This window comes from Oncorhynchus clarkii, chromosome 20 (genome assembly GCF_045791955.1).
Source record: "Oncorhynchus clarkii lewisi isolate Uvic-CL-2024 chromosome 20, UVic_Ocla_1.0, whole genome shotgun sequence".
In the NCBI taxonomy this organism is placed as follows: domain Eukaryota; kingdom Metazoa; phylum Chordata; class Actinopteri; order Salmoniformes; family Salmonidae; genus Oncorhynchus; species Oncorhynchus clarkii.
In genome coordinates, this window is record NC_092166.1 from 87,049,058 (window position 1) to 87,073,640 (window position 24,583).

The following is a 24,583-nucleotide window of genomic DNA, read 5'->3' on the forward strand; positions in this document are numbered from 1 at the left end:
AACCGGGAAGCTAATATGGCTAGTGCAGGCAACTAAACATAGAATAAGAATCCACAAAATACCCAAGGAATATGGCTACCTAAATATGGTCCCCAATCAGAGACAACGATAAACAGCTGCCTCTGATTGAGAACCAATCTAGGCAACCAAAGACATATAAACACCTAGACTTACACAAAAAACCTAGACATACAAAAACCCCTAGACAATCCAAAAAATGAAGCAAACCACCCTAGTCACACCCTGACCTAACCAAAATAATAAAATAAACAAAGATAACTAAGGTCAGGGCGTGACAGTACCCCCCCCCCCCCCCCCCAAAGGTGCGGACTCCCGGCCGCAAACCTAAACCTTTATGGGAGGGTCTGGGTGGGCATCTAACTTCGGTGGCGGCTCTGGTTCTGGACGCCGCCTCCCTTCTTTACACTGATCCCTCCGCCCTTGTAGCACTTACCCGTGGATCATCGCCGGAGGCTCTGGACTGGGGACCCTCGCTGCGTGGATCATCGCCGGAGGTCCTGGACTGGGGACCGTCGCTGGAGACCCTGGGCTGGGGACCGACGCTGGAGACCCCGGGCTGGGGATCGTCGCTGGAGGTTCCGGACTGTGGCCCGTCGTTGGAGGTTCCGGTCTGTGAACTGTCGCCCGACAGAGTATGATGCTGTATCTACTGGTAATACTACAGAGTATGATGCTTTATCTACTGGTAATACTACAGAGTATGATGCTGTATCTACTGGTAATATTACAGAGTATGATGCTGTATCTACTGGTAATATTACAGAGTATGATGCTGTATCTACTGGTAATATTACAGAGTATGATGCTGTATCTACTGGTAATACTACAGAGTATGATGCTGTATCTACTGGTAATATTACAGAGTATGATGCTGTATCTACTGGTAATATTACAGAGTATGATGCTGTATCTACTGGTAATATTACAGAGTATGATGCTGTATCTACTGGTAATACTACAGAGTATGATGCTGTATCTACTGGTAATATTACAGAGTATGAAGCTATCGACAACGCAACCAATCCACTATCGACAACGCAACCAATCCACTATCGACAACGCAACCAATCCACTATCGACAACACAACCAATCCACTATCGACAACACAACCAATCCACTATCTACATGACAACCAATCCATTATCGACAACACGACCAATCCATTATCGACAACACAACCAATCCATTATCGACAACACAACCAATCCACTATCGACAACACAACCAATCCACTATCGACAACACAACCAATCCACTATCGACAACACAACCAATCCACTATCGACAACACAACCAATCCACTATCGACAACACAACCAATCCACTATCGACAACACAACCAATCCATTATCGACAACACAACCAATCCATTATCTAGAGAACCCCTTGTTTGGTTTATTTGCATTATTTCACAATCATATACATTCATAGGTCACTCAGCACTGTAACACATCATGAACGCTACATGAACAGTAACAGGGAATATCAGTCACTTTAGAATCATCATCATCACTGTCATCATCTTTATCATCATCACTGCCATCATAATTATTAATACTACCATCATAATCATTATTACTACCATCATCATCATCATCACTATTATTACCATCATTGTCACGGCAGATTTCAGATCGGACCAAGATGCGGCGTGGTAAGTGTTCGTCATTTTAATGGAAAAACTGAACACTACAAAACAACAAAGTGACAACTGTGACGCTAATGAAACACTGTGCTAAAAAGCAACATAACATAGACAATCACCCACAACCCACAGTGACAAAACAGGCTACCTAAATATGGTTCCCAATCAGAGACACTGACTAACACCTGCCTCTGATTGAGAACCATATCAGGCCAAACACAGAAACAGACAAACTAGACATACAACATCGAATGCCCACTCAGATCACACCCTGACCAAACAAAACATATAAACATACAAAGCAAACTATGGTCAGGGCGTGACAATCATCATCATCATCATCATTATTGCAAAATGCATCATCATCATCATCATTATTATTTCTACCATCATCACCATTATTACAACCATCATCATCATCATCATCATCATCACTATTACAACCATCATCATCATCATTAATATTATTTCTACCATCATCACCATTATTACTACCATCATCATCATCATCATCATCATTATTAATACCATCATCATCAGTATCATTATTACCATCAGCATCATCATCATCATCAGTATTATTAAAATCATCACCATCATCATCATCATTATCATTATTACTACCATCATCATCATTATTATTAAAATCATCAGCATCATTATCATTATCGTCATCATCATCATTATTATTAAAATCATCATCATCATCATCATCATTATCATTATTACTACCATCATTATCATTATTACTACCATCATCATCATCATCATCATCATCATCATCATCATCATCACTACCATCATCATCATCATCACTACCATCATCATCATCATCATCACTATTATTACCATCATCATCATCATCATCATTATCATCATCATCATTATTATTAATAAAATCATCATCAACATCATTGTCATTATTACTACCGTCATCATCATCATTATCATTATTACTACCATCATTATCATTATTACTACCATCATTATCATTATTACTACCATCCTCATCATCATCATTATTACCATCATCGTCATTATTATTAAAAGCAACATTATCATCATCATCATCATCATTACTACCGTCATCATCATCATCATTATCATTATTACTACCATCCTCATCATCATCATTATTACATCATCATCATTATTAAAATCATCATCCTCGTCATTATCATCATCATCATCAATATTATTAAAATCATCATCATTATCATCATCATCATCATTATTATTAAAATCATCATCATCACCATTATTACCACCATTACATCATTATTATTATTACTACCACCATCATCACCATTATTACCACCATTACATCATTATTATTATTACTACCGTTATCAGCATCATTATTATTACTATCATTATTACTATTACCATCAGTATTATTATTCTACCATCATCATCATCCTTATTGCTTCCATTATCATCATTGTTATTTCTGCCCATAGTCATCATAATCTTCGATATCACTATTATTATTTCCATCATCACCATAATCATCATCATCGCCATTATTACTACCATTATCATCATAATCATCATTACATCGTCATCATCATCATTATTATTACCATCATCATCACCATCACCATCATCATCATCATCATTACTACCATCACCATCATCATCATCTTTACTACCATCACCATCATCATCATCATCATCATCATTACTACCATCACCATCATCATCATCATTACTACCATCACCATCATCATCATAATCATCATCATTACTACCATCATCATCATTATTAGTATTACTACCATCTTCATCTTCATTATTACCATCATCCCTGTAACATCATCAGTAGCAGGCGTAAACATAATAACGATCATCTTCTTTGTGACCGTTAACGGGTCAGTTAGAAATCATGCAGCGCCTTGTGTCACATCGCAGATTTTAGATAAACAACAAATGTCGGTTCATATAAGGGTTTTATATTGGTTGAAAGCCTAAATTCTTGTTAATTTAAATGCACTGTCCAATTTACAGTAGATATTACTGTGAAAAAATGCCTTTTTTCACCGCGATAGGTTTGATGAATTCACCTCTGAAGGTGAAACGTTCTGAAATGTTACTCTGGTTTATCATCCAAAGGGTCCCAGAGATAACGTGAAGTGTGGTTTTATTAGGTAAAAACCTTTTCCATATTCTAAAATGATCCATATAGCATGCATAATCAATTTTGTATTTCCACTCCTTCAATTTGCAAAGAAAGATATCTGTGAAAATCTCACCCTAAACGTTGTTTCAACAAGTCAAATTATGTCTGTATGTATTCCTCAGAGATCCTAGAACGTAACCAGACTTCGCAATATCATTAGGGGTGTAGTATATCCTATAGCACACCATATTTGGTCAGAGAGTTGCGCCTTCATGGCAAGCCGATGACTCAGGCGGTCTTCACTTGAACCAGTCAAACAAAGCTAGCTAGATAGCCAATGAGCTGGGATTTACGGGAGTATCCGGAAACCATGTATCTGTCGTAAAATGTAGCTACTAACCTTGTACGACAGCATGCCTTTTCATTTTGGACAAACATTACAAGGATATTCAGGTTTATGAAGTTATGAAAACTGGTTGTTTTGCAAATGTTGAACTTATAATATGACTACTAATACTGGAAAAGCTGAATCAAAGTCCAAGTACACAGATTTGACGATATTCTTATAGAAAAATGTAATGTGAATGCAAATGTCTGCTTCACAATTTGCCCAAATGTACCTGGGTGAATTCACGCTAAATGTCATGTAGTACGCTCATACTTCAAGTTATCCGTCTGAAACTTTGCACATAGACAGGCTCCCATCTTGTGGACACCATTGGAATTACAACCAGAGTGATGGCTGTTCTGCTGCATTTCAAAGAAGGTGGTTGGTTTTTTCTTTGTATTTTCTTCTCCCAGATCTATTGTGTTATATTCTCCTACATTCAATTCACATTATTCTCCCACATTCAATTCACAAACTTCAAAGTGTTTCCTTTCAAATGGTACCAAGTATACGAATTTCCTTGCTTCAGGGCCTGAGCTACAGGCAGTTAGATTTGTGTTTGTCATTTAGCTGAAAATTTAATAAATGGGGCTATCTCTGTACATACATTAGAAACATGTCATGATATTGAATCCGGTGACCCTCTTCAGTTTATGCTCTGATGAGATGTTAGAGACTATTTTTGAAGATTAAGAACTCATGGCACAGAGAGGGAGACCATCTAACAGCACCAAAACAGAATCCTCAATTATGTGTTTTCAAATTCCCAAATTAGATATCTGTTGTTTCACACGTACAGAAAGAGATATTGACACAATGTACAAAGAAAATATCTGTTGAAGACAGTAATGAGTCCACTATCCTAAAGACTTCCAGCACCTGCAAATAAATTATCACCTAGAAACTAAATCCATTCTCAGACACCATGGACACATTTTGACCATCCAACCATAGTCCTTAAAACGTTTTAGTACGGTGGGCTAAAACAGGGTCACACAGAGTATTTATTGGTAGCAGTAAACACATCTACGAAGGTATACACCTCACACACATAGTTATGGGCTGAAAAAAAGACACCTGTATCATGTCAGACATCGAGTTGAAATGTATTACATTTTGAGTTTGCATCCCAATATTACAATTGATTCACATCACAGAAGACTGAAATATCACAACACCACTTGACATACAAACACTGGATTTTCAAAATAATGTTAATTAATTACGCAATTATTAAAAATATTCATTACATTCCACCCATGAGGTCACTAGGTCAATTTACTGCCAAACTAATGGTATGGTCCATATTTCATACCTTCCTCTTCCGCACTGTGCACTAAGGCCAATCAAACAAAATGTTGCAATATTGAACATTCCGCTCCCGTCCGCACATGTTCATGGGATATTTTTCCAAGGAGGTGAGTGGACCCGTAACCAGACATGTGGATGGTCACAGAAGGTACACATTAGTCATTAGGTTTATTTATGTGTAGAAGATGAGTTCAGGTATCTGTCCCCCTTGGACTCCGGTTCCGTTGGTACTGTCTGACGAACACTGGAACTGAAACGTCACCTTCCCACACTGCACCTCCGTCATGCCTTCCTGTCCAAAGTAACTCAACTCGCTCCCATCCAGCACCACGCTGGCCGTGTAGAACATATCCGGTTCTATCTGCACAGGGTACTCAAACCACACGGGGAACGTGTTGCTAGAACCATCAGAGAAGTATTTACTCAGGTTCTGTCCGAGGAGAAGGCCCTGGCGTTTGAGCTCAATCTTAGCCGAGTACTCCGCCGATCCGCAGCTGGAGCCATAGAGGCCGAACCCAGCGATGAAGATGCGTTGGTCCACTGTGAACTGAATGCTGTCGCAGCGACCCCGGTAGCGCCACTGGTTGCTCCGGTAGGCACAGGACTGGAAACGGTGACATTGCTGAGGAGACAGGCCCTTCCGTGGTTGGCTGGCGAACAGGAGGTCCGGTTTCTTGGCTGCGGTGTACCACAGGAAGATGTCGTTGGTTTCGTTCAGGGTCAGGACGCCTGATTGAGCGGCACCATTGGCAAAGTCATCCAATGTCATGGTGGGGATGCGAATGAGGAATACGGCCTTGCCCAGCACCTACAAAAGAAAGAGGGTTGATTCATTCATTTATTCTAAAATATATATACAGTTGAAGTCTGAAGTTTACATACACCTTAGCCAACTAAATTTAAACTCAGTTTTTCACAGTTCCTGACATTTAATCCTAGTAAAAATTCCCTGTCTTAGGTCAGTTAGGATCAACACTTTATTTTAAGAATGTGAAATATTAGAATTATAGTAGAGATAGTGATTTATTTGAGCTTTAATTTCTTTCATCACATTCCCAGTGGGTCAGAAGTTTACATTAGTATTTGGTAGCATTGCCTTTAAATTGTTTAACTTGGGTCAAATATTTCGGGTAGCCTTCCACAAGCTTCCCACATAAGTTTGGTGAATTTTGGCCCATTCCTCCTGACAGAGCTGGTTTAACAGAGTCAGGTTTGTAGGCCTCCTTGCACGCACACGCTTTCTCAGTTCTGCCCACAAAAATTGTTTGTACAGATGAACGTGGTACCTTCAGGTGTTTGGAAATTGCTCCCAAGGATGAACCAGACTTGTGGAGGTCTAAAAAAAATTCTCGGAGGTCTTGGCTGATTTCTTTTGATTTTCCCATGATGTCAAGCAAAGAGGCACTGAGTTTGAAGGTAGGCCTTGAAATACATCCACAGGTACACCTCCAATTGACTCAAATTATGTCAATTAGCCTATCAGAAGCTTCTAAAGCCATGACATAATTTTCTGGAATTGTCCTAGCTGTTTAAAGGCACTGTCAACTTAGTGTATGTAAACTTATGACCTACTGGAATTGTGATGCAATGAATTATAAGTGAAATAATCTGTCTGTAAACAATTGTTGGGGAAAAAAAAGTAGATGTCCTAACCGAATTGCCAAAACTATAGTTTGTTAACAAGAAATTTGCTGAGTGGTTGAAAAACTAGTTTTAATGACTCCAACCAAAGTGTATGTAAACTTCCGACTTCAACTGCATATATTAAAACCACACCTGTTAAAACCTAAATACACAACACACTAGAAACTGAGGAGCCATACAAAGTACTCCTAAACATGCCATACCATTGTATATCAGCATAAGATATCATCAATAATTACATTCATAAGAGAATGTAGTGACCTTCACCCAACACTCATGTTGCCAAACATACCCTTGTAAAACTGACCATCCTACCGATCCTCGACTTCAGCGATGTCATCTATAAAATAGCCTCCAACACTCTACTCAACAAATTGGATGCAGTCTATCACAGTGCCATCCGTTTTGTCACCAAAGCCCCATATACTACCCACCACTGCGACCTGTACACTCTTGTTGGTTGGCCCTCGCTTCATACTCGTCGCCACTGGCTACAGGTTATCTACAAGTCTCTGCTAGGTAAAGCCTCGCCTTATCTCAGCTCACTGGCAACCCCACTCGTAGCATGCGCTCCAGCAGGTATATATCACAGGTCACCCCCAAAGCCAATTCCTCTTTTGGTCGCCTTTCCTTCCAGTTCTCTGCTGCCAATGACTGGAACGAACTGCAAAAATCACTGAAGCTGGAGACCCATATCTCCCTCACTAACTTTAAGCACCAGCTGTCAGAGCAGCTCACAGTTCACTGCACATAGCCCATCTGTAAACAGCCCATCTATCTACCTACCTCATCCCCATACTGTATTTATTTATTTATCTTGCTCCTTTGCATCCCAGTATCTCTACCTGCACATTCATCTTCTGCACATCTACCATTCCAGTGTTTAATTGCTATATTGTAATTACTTCGCCACCATGGCCTATTTATTGCCTTAATTTACCTCATTTGCACTCACTGTATATAGACTTTTAGTTTTCTTTTGTTCTACTGTATTATTGACTGTATGTTTTGTTTATTCCATGTGTAACTATGTGCTGTTATATATGTTGAATTGCTACGCTTTATCTTGGCCAGGTAGCAGTTGCAACTGAGAACTTGTTCTCAACTAGCCTACCTGGTTAAACAAAGGTGAAATAAACATTTAAAAAAACACCATGCAACCGCGTCAACCTCTTACCATAATGGCTAAAATGTTGGGTTGGTAATTACTGTCATTGTTGCTGTAATCCAGTTAGTAATACCTTGCGTTTGTTGTCGATGGAAGTGGTGAGGTCCTGTCTCTGACACTCTGCCTCGGCCCAGCTCAGAGCTGCCTCAAACACCACCTCCTCTTTGGCATTGAGGGTCTCTCTCTGGAGGATACTCTCTAGTGTCTGGGAGTCGATGTGAGTGAAACCCTCCGACCTCAGTGCAAGCTCTGCCTGGGCATCAATCACCTGGTGGGATGAGGATGGGCAGCGTGAAGAATCTGTAGGCTATAGATGCGTTTTGGCCGCATCCTTCTTCAGCATGCAGAGACAACACACTGGTCAAATTGAAGATAACAGACAACATCAATGATAAACAAATTTTAGCCCAAAATATACTGATCAAAAATATAAACACAACATGTAAAGTGTTGATCCCATGTTTCATGAGATTAAATAAAAGATCCCAGAAATGTTCCATATGCACAAAAAGCTTATTTTTCTAAAATGTGCACAAATTTGTTGACATCCCTGTTATAGGTAGCATTTCTCCTTTGCCAAGATAAACCTTCCACCTGATATGTGGCATATCAATAAGCTGATTAACCCCCTAAGGTCGATGTTTGCACCCCGAGGAAATCTAATTTGCAAATTAAGCTAGATGCTTCTCTGTTCACTGCATCAGTCCACATCTGAAAGGTTAAAAAGATAGAGGTCTTTAGGTGTTTATCAGACAATGAGTCCCTAAAAGCGGCCTTCTCACAAAATCGTCTGTAGCGTCCGAACGGTTTGTTCTCCATTTTGCCCTACGACCGCAACAAGAGTCTTGGGACTCGTCTGAAGTCAGTACAGCCAATCCGCCAACTTCTGTCTGTAGCGTTCAAACAGTTAGGGATACACACTAACATGACCCCTCTGTGGAAAGATGAGACTCTCACAACCACCCACATATTGTTGTTTTGCTGTAGGACTCCCACAGGCCTCACAAGACTCGTCTGAAGGTCCCTCGGTACCAGTTGAAAACATGTATGGAAGTATATATGGAGACTGTTTAGAACCAAAAATCAGGGGTTAAATACACTGTTTCCTGATGTTTCTTCTATTTCTCAGATATAGGACAGACACGTCAGAACAAACTTCCTTTAGATATTTTGAGGGGAACTATGTGTTGTTCTATGTAGTGAATATGTAATAACATTTTTCATTTAACACATGTTTTTGATACTTCAAGGGGTCTTAAAATTCTAAATCAAGTAGCAAAAAAAAAAAAATCATGGTTATGGCCTTAATAAAACAATTAATTATATCTTAGTAGAACCCCTCCCCCTCACCCACCTCCATCAGCTTGGACAGGGCTTAGACTCACAATGCCACAGATTTGTCAAGTTTAAAGGAAGCATGCAATTGGCATGCTGACTATTGGAGTGTCCACCAGAGCTGTTGCCAGAAAACAAAATGTTAATTTCTCTACTATAAGCTACCTCCAACGTAGTTTTAGAGAATTTGGCAGGAAGACCAACTTGCCTCACAAACGCAAGACCACGTGAAACTTTGTTAGGCCAGGACCTCCACATCCAGCTTCTTCACCTGCGAGATCGCCTGAGACCGTCCACCCGGACAGCTGATGAAACTGTGGATTTGCACAACCAAATAATTTCTCTACAAACTGTCAGTAACTGTTTCATCCATCTCTGTGGCTCATCATCCTGTGACCTGACTGCAGTTCGGTTTTGTAACCGACAAAATGCTCACCTTCAATGGCCACTGCAATGCTGGAGAAGTGTGCTCTTCACGGATGAATCCAGGTTTCAACTGTACCGGGCAGATGGCAGACAGCGTGTATGGCGTCGTGTTGTCGAGCGGTTTGCTGATGTCAACGTTGTGAACAGAGTTCCTCATGGTGGTGGTGGTGTTATGGTATTGGCAGGCATAAGCTATGGACAACGAACACTATTGCATTTTATCTATGGCAATTTGAATGCACAGAAATACCATGTCGAGGTCCTGAGGCCCATTGTCGTGCCATTAAGCCACCCCCAACACCTCATGTTTCAGAATGATGATGCACGGTCCCATGTCGCAAGGATCTGTACACATTTCCTGGAAGCTGAAAACGTCCCACTTCTTCCAAGGCCTGCATACTCAGACATGTCACTGATTGAGCATGTTTGGGATGCTCTGGATCGACGTGTACGACAGCGTGTTCCAGTTCCTGTCAATATCCAGCAACTTCACACAGCCATTGAAGAGGAGTGGGACAACATTCCACAGGCCACAATCAACAGTCTGATCAAATCTATGCGAAGGAGATGTGTTGTGCTGCATGAGGCAAATGTTGGTCACACCAGATACTGACTGGTTTTCTGATCCACGCCCCGACCAACAGATAGACGCATATCTGTATTCCCAGTCATGTGATATCCATAGATTTTGTCCTAATTTATTTATTTCAATTGACAGATTTCTTTATATAAACTGTAACTCAAGTCATCTTTAAAATTGTTGCATTTTGATTTTAATATTTTTTGTGTAGCGTATATTCGTAGCATTATATACGACAGTACCCATAATGCCCTATCCCTATGTTACATATCCTGTTCTATCTTAGGAAAGATGTTCCTGAACCTATTATAGTGACCCATCTTCTTTCCAATAAATGCTGTCAGAAGTAAAACTACCTCCTTATCAAAACACTATTCACAAAAAGGTTTCTCACTGGCTCCTTGTCAGTACACTATTCACAAAGGTTTCCCACTGTCTCCTTGTCAGTACAATATTCACAAAGGTTTCCCACTGTCTCCTTGTCAGTACAATATTCACAAAGGTTTCTCACTGTCTCCTTGTCAGTACAATATTCACAAAGGTTTCCCACTGTCTCCTTGTCAGTACAATATTCACAAAGGTTTCTCACTGTCTCCTTGTCAGTACAATATTCACAAAGGTTTCTCACTGTCTCCTTGTCAGTACAATATTCACAAAGGTTTCTCACCTCCCAGCATCGCTGCGTCAACTTAGGCTCCTCAAACAAACAGCTCTGTGACAGCAGGACGCAGGCGTTCTTGGCTGAAAGGCTAGTCTCCAGAAAGTTAACACAGGCTCTGGCCAGGTGGGGCACAATGTACTTCTTAGCAGTGTAGAGCGTGGCCAGCACTGTGTCAGCACTCAGGTCTATCTCATCACAATAGATGTACCTGGGGATAGGTGCAGGTAGAGGGGTGGTTATTAGAAGAATAATTGTAATATTATTATTTTTTATCAGTTATTTTTGATTTAACTCTTATTATTGATGATTGATTAATGTACTGCTATAAAAAAAGCTGTGTGAAATATTAGGTGTAGAAATCAGTATCTTTTCTTGTACTGAATTTATTCTCGACTGACCTCACCACCTCCACCCCAAGGCCTATAACATTATCAGTGTACATTTCAACACTGTGTTTGTGTTCCAAATGGTACCTTGTTCCTTTCATATCGCACTATATTTAACCAGGGACAATAGGGCTCTAGCTACAGTTTGATAAGCGAGGTGTGTGTGAGTGAGAGTGAGAGTGAGAGAGAGAGAGAGAAAGAGAGAGAGAAAGAGAGAGAGAAAGAGAGGAAGATGATAACAATAATGAGAGAGAAAGGTTAAATTTGGAATTCAGAAATAGAGGGAGTTGAAGAGGAGAAAAATTGAGGTAAACGATAGGTCTTCTTCCTTACTTCAACATTGCCAGGAATGCAGCAGGCTCCATGTCCGGAATCCGGATTTCATCCTTGTTTTCCGCAAGCTCTCCATAAAACATGGCATGGAACACTGAACTGCCAACAGCGAGAACATACTGTTGGAGAGAGAGCATAGATGGTGAGACAGAGAACTGGAAGACAGAACAGAAAGTTAACACAGGCTCTGGCCAGGTGGGGCACAATGCACTTCTTAGCAGTGTAGAGCTGTTGGAGAGAGAGGAGAGATGGTGAGACAGAACATACTATTGGAGAGAGAGACGAGATGGTGAGACAGAACTGGAAGACAGAACATACTGTTGGAGAGAGAGAAGAGATGGTGAGACAGAACATACTGTTGGAGAGAGAGAAGAGATGGTGAGACAGAACATACTATTGGAGAGAGATGAGAGATGGTGAGAGAACTGGAAGACAGAACATACTGTTGGAGAGAGAGAAGAGATGGTGAGACAGAACATACTATTGGAGAGAGATGAGAGATGGTGAGAGAACTGGAAGACAGAACATACTGTTGGAGAGAGAGAAGAGATGGTGAGACAGAACATACTATTGGAGAGAGATGAGAGATGGTGAGACAGAACTGGAAGACAGCACATACTGTTGGAGAGAGAGAGAAGAGATGGTGAGACAGAACATACTATTGGAGAGAGATGAGAGATGGTGAGACAGAACTGGAAGACAGCACATACTGTTGGAGAGAGAGAGAAGAGATGGTGAGACAGAACATACTATTGGAGAGAGATGAGAGATGGTGAGATAACTGGAAGATGATGATGATGATGATGATGATGATGATGCACATATGTACTGTCTTAAGTAGCAGAGGACAGTTAGGTAAAAGTCTTAAGTAGTGGACAGTTAGGTAAAAGTCTTAAGTAGTGGAGGACAGTTAGGTAAAAGTCTTAAGTAGTGGAGGACAGTTAGATATTATGTAGTGGAGGACAGTTAGATACAAGTCTTATGTAGTGGAAGACAGTTAGATAAAAGTCTTATGTAGGAGAGGACAGTTAGATAAAAGTCTTATGTAGCGGAGGACAGTTAGATAAAAGTCTTATGTCGTGGAGGACAGTTAGATAAAAGTCTTATGTAGTGGAGGACAGTTAGATAAAAGTCTTATGTAGTGGAGGACAGTTAGATAAAAGTCTTATGTAGTGGAGGACAGTTAGATATTATGTAGTGGAGGACAGTTAGATATTATGTAGTTGAGGACAGTTAGATAAAAGTCTTATGTCGTGGAGGACAGTTAGATAAAAGTCTTAAGTAGCGGAGGTTATTTGAAATCATGCTCTAGTGATAAATGATCCCTACCTTAATCTCAAATATCACCCTTGGACCGTGCCGATCAGGAGAAGGGTTCAATCCCTGCTGGTTACACTTACCCTGTGTCCTGGAAGTCTCTGAGTCCCTCCTGTCTGTCCCACCACGAAATGAACGTCGGCCATCAACTCATTGTTGAACATCACAGAGTTTCTGAAAAACAGACCAGAGGAAGATCAAAGTACATCACCTGTGCTGTATGGTAAGAGTAACTCTCATACACTACATGACCAACAGTATGTGGACACCTGCCCGTCCAACATCTAATTTCAAAATCATTGGTATTAATACTGAGTTGATCTGCCCTTTGCAGCTGTAATGGCCTCCACTCTTCTAGGAAGGCTTTCCACTAGGTCACTAGAATTCTATTCAGCCACAAGAGCATTAGTGAGGACGGGCAGCTTCGGTGTTCCAGTTCATACCAAAGTTGAGAAATGGGGTTGAAAAAGGGGCCATCCCAAAACGGTTGCTACAAAGTTGAGAAATGGGGTTGAAAAAAGGGGCCATCCCAAAACGGTTGCTACAAAGTTGGAAGCATAAAATCGTACAGAATGTCATTGTTTGCTGTATCGTTAAAATGTCCCTTCACTGGAACTAAGGGGCCCGAACCATGAAAAACATCCCCAGACCATTATTCCTCCTCAGCCAAACTTTACAGTTGGCACTATGCATTGGGGCAGTTAGCGTTGTCTTGGCATCCACCAAACCCAGATTCGTCTGTCGGACTGCCAGATGGTGAAGCGTGACTCATCCCTCCAGAGAACACATTTCCACTGCTCCAGAGTCCAATGGTGAGCTTTACACCACTCCAGCCGAAGCTTGGCATTGCGCATGGTGATCTTAGTTTTGTATGCGGCTTCTCGGCCACGGAAACCTAATGCATAAAGCTCCCGACGAACAGCTGTTGTGCTGACGTTGCTTTCAGATGCAGACCTCGGTAGTGAGTGTTGCACCTGAGGACAGACGATTTTTACACGCTACGCGCTTCAGCACTCGGCAGTCCCATTCTGTGAGCTTGTTTGGACTACCACTTCGTGGCTGAGCCGTTGTTGCTCCTAGACAATTTCACTTCACAATGACAGCACTTACAGTTGACCGGGGCAGCTCTAGCAGGGCAGAACTTTGACAAACAGGAAACTGGAAAGGTGGCATCCTATGACGTTGCCGCAAACTGGAGACCACATTCTCAGAGGCAGTGTTCATTGTTGCGGGGGACAACAAAAGTAATTTGAGGACCATGTTCCCAAATTATTACCAACACATCAACTGTCTAACTCGTAGAAATTCTCCCCTTGACCACTGCTACACACCTTTTCAACATGGGTATAAGCCCCTCTCCCGTCCTCCTTTCGGAAAATCTGACCACGACTCCATCTTGCTTCTCCCCGCCTACAAACAGACTAAAGGGGGAAGTTCGTACAGAATTGGTCGGACCAATCAGAATTCACGCACCAAAACTGTTTTGATCACGTGGACGGGAATATGTTCTGTGTCGCCTCTGAAGATAATGTCAATGAATACGTCGACTCAGTCACCCGATTCATCTAAAAATTACTGATAGTATATTTCAAACATACCCAAATCAAAAAACGTATACCTCTCTGGTATATGAGTTAGTTAGTGTCACCTACCCCTCTAGTATAGTAGTTAGTTAGTGTCACCTACCCCTCTAGTATAGTAGTTAGTTAGTGTCACCTACCCCTCTAGTATAGTAGTCAGTTAGTGTCAGCTACCTCTCTGGTATATTAGTTAGTTATTGTCACCTACCTCTCTAGTTAGTTAGTGTCACCTACCTCTCTAGTTAGTAAGTGTCACCTACCTCTCTAGTAAGTCAGTTAGTTAGTGTCAGCTACCTCTCTGGTATATTAGTTAGTTAGTATCACCTACCTCTAGTTAGTTAGTGTCAGCTAACTCTCTAGTTAATGTCACCTACCCCTCTAGTTATTTAGTTTCACCTACCTCTCTAGTTAGTTAGTGTCACCTACGTCTCTAGTTAGTTAGTGTCACCTACCTCTCTAGTTAGTTAGTGTCACTTACCTCTCTGGTATAATAGTTAATAAGTGTCACCTACCTCTCTAGTTAGTAAGTGTCACCTACCTCTCTAGTTAGTAAGTGTCACCTACCTCTCTAGTTAGTTAGTGTCACCTACCTCTCTAGTTAGTTAGTTAGTGTCACCTACCTCTCTAGTTAGTTAGTGTCACCTACCTATCTGGTATATTAGTTAGTTAGTTAGTTAGTGTCACCTACCTCTCTGATATATTAGTTAGTTCGTGTCACCTACCTCTCTAGTTAGTTAGTGTCACCTACCTCTCTAGTTAGTTAGTTAGGGTCACCTACCTCTCTAGTTAGTTAGTGTCACCAACCCCTCTGGTATATTAGTTAGTTAGTGTCACCTACCTATAGTTAGTTAGTGCCACCTACTTCTAGTTAGTTAGTGTCACCTACCTCTAGTTAGTTAGTGTCACCTACCTCTAGTTAGTTAGTGTCACCTACCTCTAGTTAGTGTCACCTACCTCTAGTTAGTTAGTGTCACCCACCTCTCTGGTATATTAGTTAGTTAGTTTCACCTACCTCTAGTTATTTGGTGTCACCTACCTCTCTAGTTAGTTAGTGTCACCTACTTATCTAGTTAGTTAGTTAGTTTGTTAGTTAGTGTCACCTACCTCTCTAGTTAGTTAGTGTCACCTACTTCTCTAGTTAGTTAGTTAGTGTCACCTACTTCTCACGTTAGTTAGTTAGTTTGTTAGTTAGTTAGTTAGTTAGTGTCACCTACCTCTCTGGTATATGAGTTAGTTGGTGTCACCTACCTCTCTAGTATATTAGTTAGTTAGTTTCACCTACCTCTGTAGTTAGTTAGTGTCACCTAACTCTCTGGTATATTAGTTAGTTAGTGTCACCTACCTCTCTAGTATATTAGTTAGTTAGTTTCACCTACCTCTCTAGTTAGTTAGTGTCACCTACCTCTCTGGTATATTAGTTAGTTAGTGTCACCTACCTCTCTAGTATATTAGTTAGTTAGGGTCACCTACCTCTCTAGTTAGTTAGTTAGTGTCACCTACTTCTCTGGCATATGAGTTAGTTGGTGTCACCTTCCTCTCTAGTAGATTCGTTAGTTAGTATATGGGTTAGTTAGTATATGGGTTAGTTAGTTTGTTAGTTAGTAAGTTGGTTAGTTAGTTAGTTAGTTAGTGTCACCTACCTCTCTCGTATAGTAGAGTACAGCCCCTGCCAGTTACACTTCTGAATGGTATTGTTGTTATTCAGGTTCTGTTGTTGGTTCTCCTGTACCGTGGTGGCAGACGACCCTTCACCCTGCTTCTTAGGGAAAATATCTGCCATCTTCTTTTTCTTCTTGTTCTTCAGGGTAATGATCTCGTAACACACCGGAGGCAGCTTGGACCCGGTACTGCCCCCGGCAGCGCTGCCGCTGTTTACTGTCTTTTTGGAGCTCTTGGAGCTCGGTGACTTGCTCTTGACGGACTCTGGGAGCATCAAGAGGAAGGTCAGACATTTCATGTTCCGGCCCTTTGCATCCACCATGAGTGTGTTGTCCCGCCGAGCAGTGGGAGTATATGCAGAGAGGGGGGGGGGGGGGGGGGGGGGGGCTCGGACAGGACAGGACAGTGGAGAGCAAAGGGCAAAGAGTTAGTCAGTCAGAAATCCTCCTTCTACTGTACCGTCGGTTCATCTTTTAGGAAACAGTCACAAGGTTATCCTGCACTCTCTCTCTTCTCCTTCACTTTACTCAAGAAAACAGAAAGGTAGAATCTAATGCTTTTTCTGGAGAAGATAGACTTTTCTTTTCCTCCAGTTTTCCTTTTTAAGTTTGATCTGGTGACAGACGGTCTTGTTGGGTACCCATCGCTATTTGTGCCAGATACCGTACCAATGAAATCCTTAGTGAAATCACTCTCCTCTCTCTTCTATCTCCTCTCTCCTCCGGTGAGTGCTGGCGTGACAGCCAAGAGATTTAGTGCAGCTGCAGTAGTCCTAAGGCAGACAGCCTGCTTTCTCTCTCTTTCTTTTTCTCTCTCTTTCTATCTACCTTTCTCTCTGTATCTCTATCCGTTCTTTCTCTCTCTGCTTATCTCTTTCTCTCTCTGTTTCTCCCTCTCTTTCTCTCCCGTTATCTCTCTCCTTCTCCGCTCTGTAACTCAGGTCCTGTCTCTCCTGCAGGATGCCCTGTGTAAGCAGCTCCGGTGTCTGTGCTACACTCTGCTCCCTTCCTCCTGTATTCTGCTGACTACAGCAGATGAAAGGATGAGGATGGAAAAGAAGGGAGAGAGAGAGAATGAGATAAACCCCCCCACCACCACCATCAAGCAGCACAAGGCATCATCAGCAATGTCAGCCAATAGGCACGCTCAGGATCCCTGATTGGCTGTTGCAGTTGAGTGCAGTACAGTGCCTACTAGGATATGCTAAGTCAACTCCTTCTATTAAAGTGACAGCCGTGGCCCCCTGAGAATGATATATGGCTGCACCCTATTCACTTTTTAGTGCACTACTTTGGACAGAGGTCTCTGGACAAAACTAGAGCACTTGTGTAGGGAATAGGGTGCCATTTGGGATGTCACTCCTAAATATATGATTTGTTATATTGAAAATATTGTAAATACTAAGACAGGGAATTTTTACTAGGATTAAATGTCAGGAATTGTGAAATACTGAGTTTAAATGTATTTGGCTAAGGTGTATGTAAACTTCCGACTTCAACTGTACATATGATTTGTTATATTGTAAATATTGTAAATATTAAAGGGCAATTCTGATCTAAGAGGCCTTTGTATGGTCAGAATTTGCTTAATTTATGCATGCCTGATCAGTTATATTTTTTCACAACGAAATTGTACTTTATAAGATGCTGAACTGAATGTATAAAGAGCCGTCTTTACATTGTTGCTTTTATTGGACTTTAATAACAGGGTCATAAAGGCTTTCGTTGAATTTAAGGTATCATATATATATATATATATTTATTGAAAGTATATTTACATAGTCATTTACGGACATGTGGAGAGAGGACATTCAAATGTTTTAATACAGTGCCTTGCGAAAGTATTCGGCCCCCTTGAACTTTGCGACCTTTTGCCACATTTCAGGCTTCAAACATAAAGATATAAAACTGTATTTTTTTGTAAAAAATCAACAACAAGTGGGACACAATCATGAAGTGGAACGACATTTATTGGATATTTCAAACTTTTTTAACAAATCAAAAACTGAAAAATTGGGCGTGCAAAGTTATTCAGCCCCTTTACTTTCAGTGCAGCAAACTCTCTCCAGAAGTTCAGTGAGGATCTCTGAATGATCCAATGTTGACCTAAATGACTAATGATGATAAATACAATCCACCTGTGTGTAATCAAGTCTCCGTATAAATGCACCTGCACTGTGATAGTCTCAGAGGTCCGTTAAAAGCGCAGAGAGCATCATGAAGAACAAGGAACACACCAGGCAGGTCCGAGATACTGTTGTGAAGAAGTTTAAAGCCGGATTTGGATACAAAAAGATTTCCCAAGCTTTAAACATCCCAAGGAGCACTGCGCAAGCGATAATATTGAAATGGAAGGAGTATCAGACCACTGCAAATCTACCAAGACCTGGCCGTCCCTCTAAACTTTCAGCTCATACAAGGAGAAGACTGATCAGAGATGCAGCCAAGAGGCCCATGATCACTCTGGATGAACTGCAGAGATCTACAGCTGAGGTGGGAGACTCTGTCCATAGGACAACAATCAGTCATATATTGCACAAATCTGGCCTTTATGGAAGAGTGGCAAGAAGAAAGCCATTTCTTAATGATATCCATAAAAGGTGTCGTTTAAAGTTTGCCACAAGCCACCTGGGAGACACACCAAACATGTGGAAGAAGGTGCTCTGGTCAGATGAAACCAAAATTGAACTTTTTGGCAACAATGCAAAATGTTATGTTTGGCGTAAAAGCAACACCGCTCATCACACTGAACACACCATCCCCACTGTCAAACATGGTGATGGCAGCATCATGGTTTGGGCCTGCTTTTCTTCAGCAGGGACAGGGAAGATGGTTAAAATTGATGGGAAGATGGATGGAGCCAAATACAGGACCATTCTGGAAGAAAACCTGATGGAGTCTGCAAAAGACCTGAGACTGGGACGGAGATTTGTCTTCCAACAAGACAATGATCCAAAACATAAAGCAAAATATACAATGGAATGGTTCAAAAATAAACATATCCAGGTGTTAGAATGGCCAAGTCAAAGTCCAGACCTGAATCCAATCGAGAATCTGTGGAAAGAACTGAAAACTGCTGTTCACAAATGCTCTCCATCCAACATCACTGAGCTCGAGCTGTTTTGCAAGGAGGAATGGGAAAAAATGTCAGTCTCTCGATGTGCAAAACTGATAGAGACATACCCCAAGCGACTTACAGCTGTAATCGCAGCAAAAGGTGGCGCTACAAAGTATTAACTTAAGGGGGCTGAATAATTTTGCACGCCCAATTTTTCAGTTTTTGTTTTGTTAAAAAAGTTTGAAATATCCAATAAATGTCGTTCCACTTCATGATTGTGTCCCACTTGTTCACAAACAAATACAGTTTTATATCTTTATGTTTGAAGCCTGAAATGTGGCAAAAGGTCGCAAAGTTCAAGGGGGCCGAATACTTTCACAAGGCACTGTATCTGTCATTTATGATTCATCTGTATTTAGAATCTCTCCAGGAGATGGGAGAAAACACAGAAGGCTGTTTACAACACCTGTCTTCGGATTACATCTACAAACTAAGAGCATGACCTCATGGCCTCCATGACAGAGAGGGAGAAGCGTTCATCCATGTAAACGGGTAAGAGAGTCTAGCTACATTTTCAGATATTATATGTTTTCATTGCAAGTTAAAGTGTACTATTAGCTAGCTAGCTAACGTTAACTGGCAGGCTTGCTAGCTAGCGTTATGTGTATGATCTGTGTAGTAATATTTTTAAGATCTCAGAAAACTATTTGCACCACTAGTTATAGCCTAGCTAGCTAACATTGAACCCATTTGGTTAACTTTAATTATCTGCAGATTCATGCATGGTAGTACCGTTGGGATTATTGTTCATTGTTTATTTAGTTAGCTAGCTAGCGACAAAAGACTCCACTATGCAAGTAACAATTTCACTGTACTGTTTATACCTATATCCTGTGCATGTGATGAATAAAGTTTGATTTAATTTGATATAGTGTTTGTTTACTAGAGATGGTAGTGCGAAGAACAACATGACCTGTACCAATGTAAAATTAGGATATAACGTTAGGCCAACCAGACAGTGTCCACTTTATAAGATTCTAGAATGTAGGATATAACATTAGGCCAACAAGACAATTTATAAGATTCAAGAATGTAGGATATAACGTTAGGCCAACAAGACACTTTATAAGATTCTAGAATGTAGGATATAACGTTAGGCTAACAAGACAATTTATAAGATTCTAGAATGTAGGATATAACGTTAGGCCCACAAGACACTTTATAAGATTCTAGAATGCCCCGCTTTCATTTGTCACACTCACAACCATGAGCTATTTTTTGTAATTATCTCACCATTAACTTGTAAATAATGATATTGTGTTGAGTTTATTGTCCTGTAATAATTAATATAAATTAGCTAAAGTTAAGATGTTGTCAGCTATGGTAATTATTTGAACTGGCTAACCAGCTAACTTAAAACTTGTTGAGGATAGGGGGCAGTATACTTAACTAATAAGCTAGAAACAAACCAAAACAATGTCTCGTGGCCTGGTTTGTTTGGTTTGCTAGATTGACATATACTAAATTAACATTTAAATGGATGGGTTAGTTGGTGTTAAAATACACCAAGGATAGGCGTTCTGCTAGCGGGATAAATGCCAACAACATCCGGTGAAATTGAAGGGCGGCATTTCAAATTAATAATTGTAATATTAAACATTCATGGACATACAAGCGTCTTATATCATTTAAAAGCTTAAATTCTTGTTAATCCAACTGCGTTTTCAAAAAGTCTTTATGGCAAAAGCATACCATGCGACTGTCTGAGGACGGCGCCACACATCAACATATTTTTCAACCAGCACAGGCTTAAAAAAAATCACAAACAAATCACTTACTTTTGAAGATCTTCCTCTGTTTGCAATCCCAAGGGTCTCAGCTACAACATAAATGTTCCTTTTGTTAGATAAAATCCTTCTTTATATCCCAAAAAAGTCAGTTTAGTTGGCGCCATCGATTTCAGTAGTACAGTCGTTCAACATGCAGACAAAGGAGTCCAAAAAGCTACCGCTAAACTTCGTCCAAAAAAGTCAAACGATGTTTCTATTTAATCCTCGGGTACTCTAAAATGGAAATAAACTATAATATTTCATACGGAAAGTATAGGAAAGGAACATTAGTATTTTACTGTTGGATTTTATTCGGATTTTCGCCTGCCATATCAATTCTGTTATAGCCTTAGACATTACTTTAGCAGTTTTAGAAACGTCAATGTGTTTTCTATCCAATGCTACCAATTATATGCATATCCTGGCTTCTGGGCCTGAGTAACAGGCAGTTCACTTTGGGCACGTCAGTCAGGCGGAAATTCAGGATACGAGACCCTGTCCCTAACAAGATTTATAGTCCGTGCTTAATTTGTAAATCGGGAGATCCCGGGAACACATAGTGAGCACAAGAGGGGGGGGGGGGGGGGGGGGGGGGTTATCCAGGGGGCTCTGAGGTACCGGAACACTTGAGGAAAAAAGAGACAAATACAACGTAGCAGCGCAGCAGACAGAGTAAACAGCCATGTAGCCTACTGTCTATGGTGGTGAAACGGACAGCTCTCTCCAAGGTGCTGATTCATTCAAAGCAGTTTAGACATCACTGCAGAACAACCGCCGTACGTATAGCCTATAGTATGCCCACATACAGTGGCTCCTCCTTTAAAAGTGAGACTTAGAGGCACCCATCGTCATGGCTTCATGCTCCAGACCACCACAAGGGGGAGCTAGAGGTACCCAGCGTCACGGTTAGAGCACTCATTATGCATTTGGGTCCCAAGGTTTTTATATGACCAATCATATCGAGTGGTTCCAATGACGAGTTTTGACGAGAGCCACCCTTGTCTTGTGAGGTTTTTCAACAAGATGGCTGTCAAAACATTACAGTGGAACCAGATGTCAAAACCAGATGTCAAAATATTACAGTGGAACCAATGTCAAAACCAGATGTCAAAACATTACAGTGGAACCAGATGTTAGTTGTTATAACCTCATAATGAGTCAAGAAAAAGATGTACAATTGAGAGGAATTTGTTAGTTAATGTAGAGACAAACGTTTGTGCATATTTTTTTTGTCAAAAAGTTAATTTACGAAAATCGCTATTTAGCAAGTTATCTGACATTAGCCAACTACCTAGTGTTAGGAGAATGCATTTGTAATTTGTGTTGTTTAATGTTTTAGGGACTCCTGAGAAAACCAGCAAACCAGTCTAGGGGGAGTTAGATCACTCATTATGCATTTGGGTCCCAAGGTTTTTATTTGACCAATCATATCGTGTGGTTCCAATGAAGAATTTTGACGCGAGCCGCCCGTCCCTGGGTGAAGATGGCTGTCAAAACATTACGGTGGAACCTCATATAAGTGGTTATGTCATAACGGGTCAATCAAAACATTACGGTGGAACCGCATATAAGTAGTTATGTCATAACGGGTCAATCAAAACATTATGGTGGAACCTCATATAAGTGGTTATGTCATAACGGGTCAAGCAAAACATTTACAATTGTGAGGAATATTTTAGTTAATGTAGAGACAAATGTTAGTGCATATTTTTTTGTCATAAAGTTAATTTATGAAAATGAGCATTTATTAAGTTAGCTGGCAAGCTAGGATGACCGGAGAATGAATTTCTAAGTCGTGTTTAATGTTTTAGGGACTCCTGAGAACCAGCAAACCAGGCTATCGTTTTGTGAAACAGTGGATGTAAGGAATCTAGCTAGCTAAAGCATTTACTGCAAACTGAATGTACAATTGTGTAAGCTTGCCTTGCAATGCAGCTGAAGTAGCATAGCTATCTAACTATTTACTTGCTTATTGTGTAGTGGAGGAGAAAAATAACTGTACGCCTATGGATGTGTAGCTAGCTACAGTATGCAGCCAATCTGTGTGTGGACCCTAAAACGTTCTGAACTAATATTCATACCAATCTATGAACCTCAGCTGTCGTAGTTGTTGTATCAACCTCAAGTCTGAATGGCCTTAATGAAGCCTATGGATAGAGTAGAATATAATACATTTAGTAGAATGTAATAACTTTTTTTTGCCAAGGATACAAGTCCTATATACACATGTAGTTATCACCACGCGTGAGTAGTTATCACCATGCGTGAGTAGTTATCACCACGCATGAGTAGTTATCACCATGTGTGAGTAGTTATCACCATGCGTGAGATCCCCACAGTGTAGCCTGTACATTGAATATATTCACTGATCATGTACTCTTCCTTGGCAAATAAAGGTGAATTCAGGTGTGAATCTCTGATACCTTATTTTTCAGTCATATCAAACTCTAGTATTTGAATGATGCTGTGTCTGCATGCATGTATTACAATATTACACTTCAACAGTGTTTACCACTCCTGCTCCTGGGAGATCAATGATGAAGCATTGTAACTATGCAATAGCCTAGAAACATGATTTAAGTAAAGGCTGGTTTGTAGTTAATATATACAGAAACAAGACCTATGCATATCGAACTCTCTTCATCTGCATTAATCTGAGGACACAGGATAGTATTTCAATGAGATATTTCATTTCAACCAGTGGAGAATGTGAAACACTTTATATGAAGAAGTTCATTATCCAGGTGTTATAAATACATAATACATGCAAAATAATTATAATATTATATAATATTATGTAAAATTATATTATAAATACAAGTTCAATCTGTACTTCAATGCACATATTGTCACATCTGCCCCCCCCCCCTCCCCCCAGGTTGCCCTGCATCACACGCTCCTGCCATCCATCACACATACCTGCCTTCCCTCGTCACGCACATCAGCGATATTGAACTCACCTGGACTCACTTATCACCTGTTAATATCCTCCCCTACATTTGTCAGTTCCCTGCCGCTGCAATGTATTGTTTTTGTCTTTTCTATTAGTTTGCTGACACTGTTCCTGTCTCGTTTCCTGTCTCGTTTTTACTTCATCTCCAGCATCAACACGTGACACATATG

At 40.6% G+C, this 24,583-nt stretch overlaps 1 protein-coding gene across 1 annotated transcript; it reads right to left on the reverse strand.

Annotated features, from left to right (window-relative positions):
- Positions 1-5,657: 5,657 nt before the first annotated feature.
- Positions 5,658-16,896, reverse strand: LOC139375747 (BTB/POZ domain-containing protein 3-like). The gene is made up of 6 exons (XM_071117562.1): positions 16,556-16,896; positions 13,419-13,509; positions 12,019-12,137; positions 11,306-11,507; positions 8,371-8,565; positions 5,658-6,293 (listed from the first exon to the last, which is right to left on the reverse strand). The coding sequence occupies exons 1-6, from the start codon at positions 16,894-16,896 to the stop codon at positions 5,658-5,660; spliced, it is 1,584 nt and encodes a 527-aa protein (XP_070973663.1).
- Between the last annotated feature and the right edge of the window lie 7,687 nt (positions 16,897-24,583).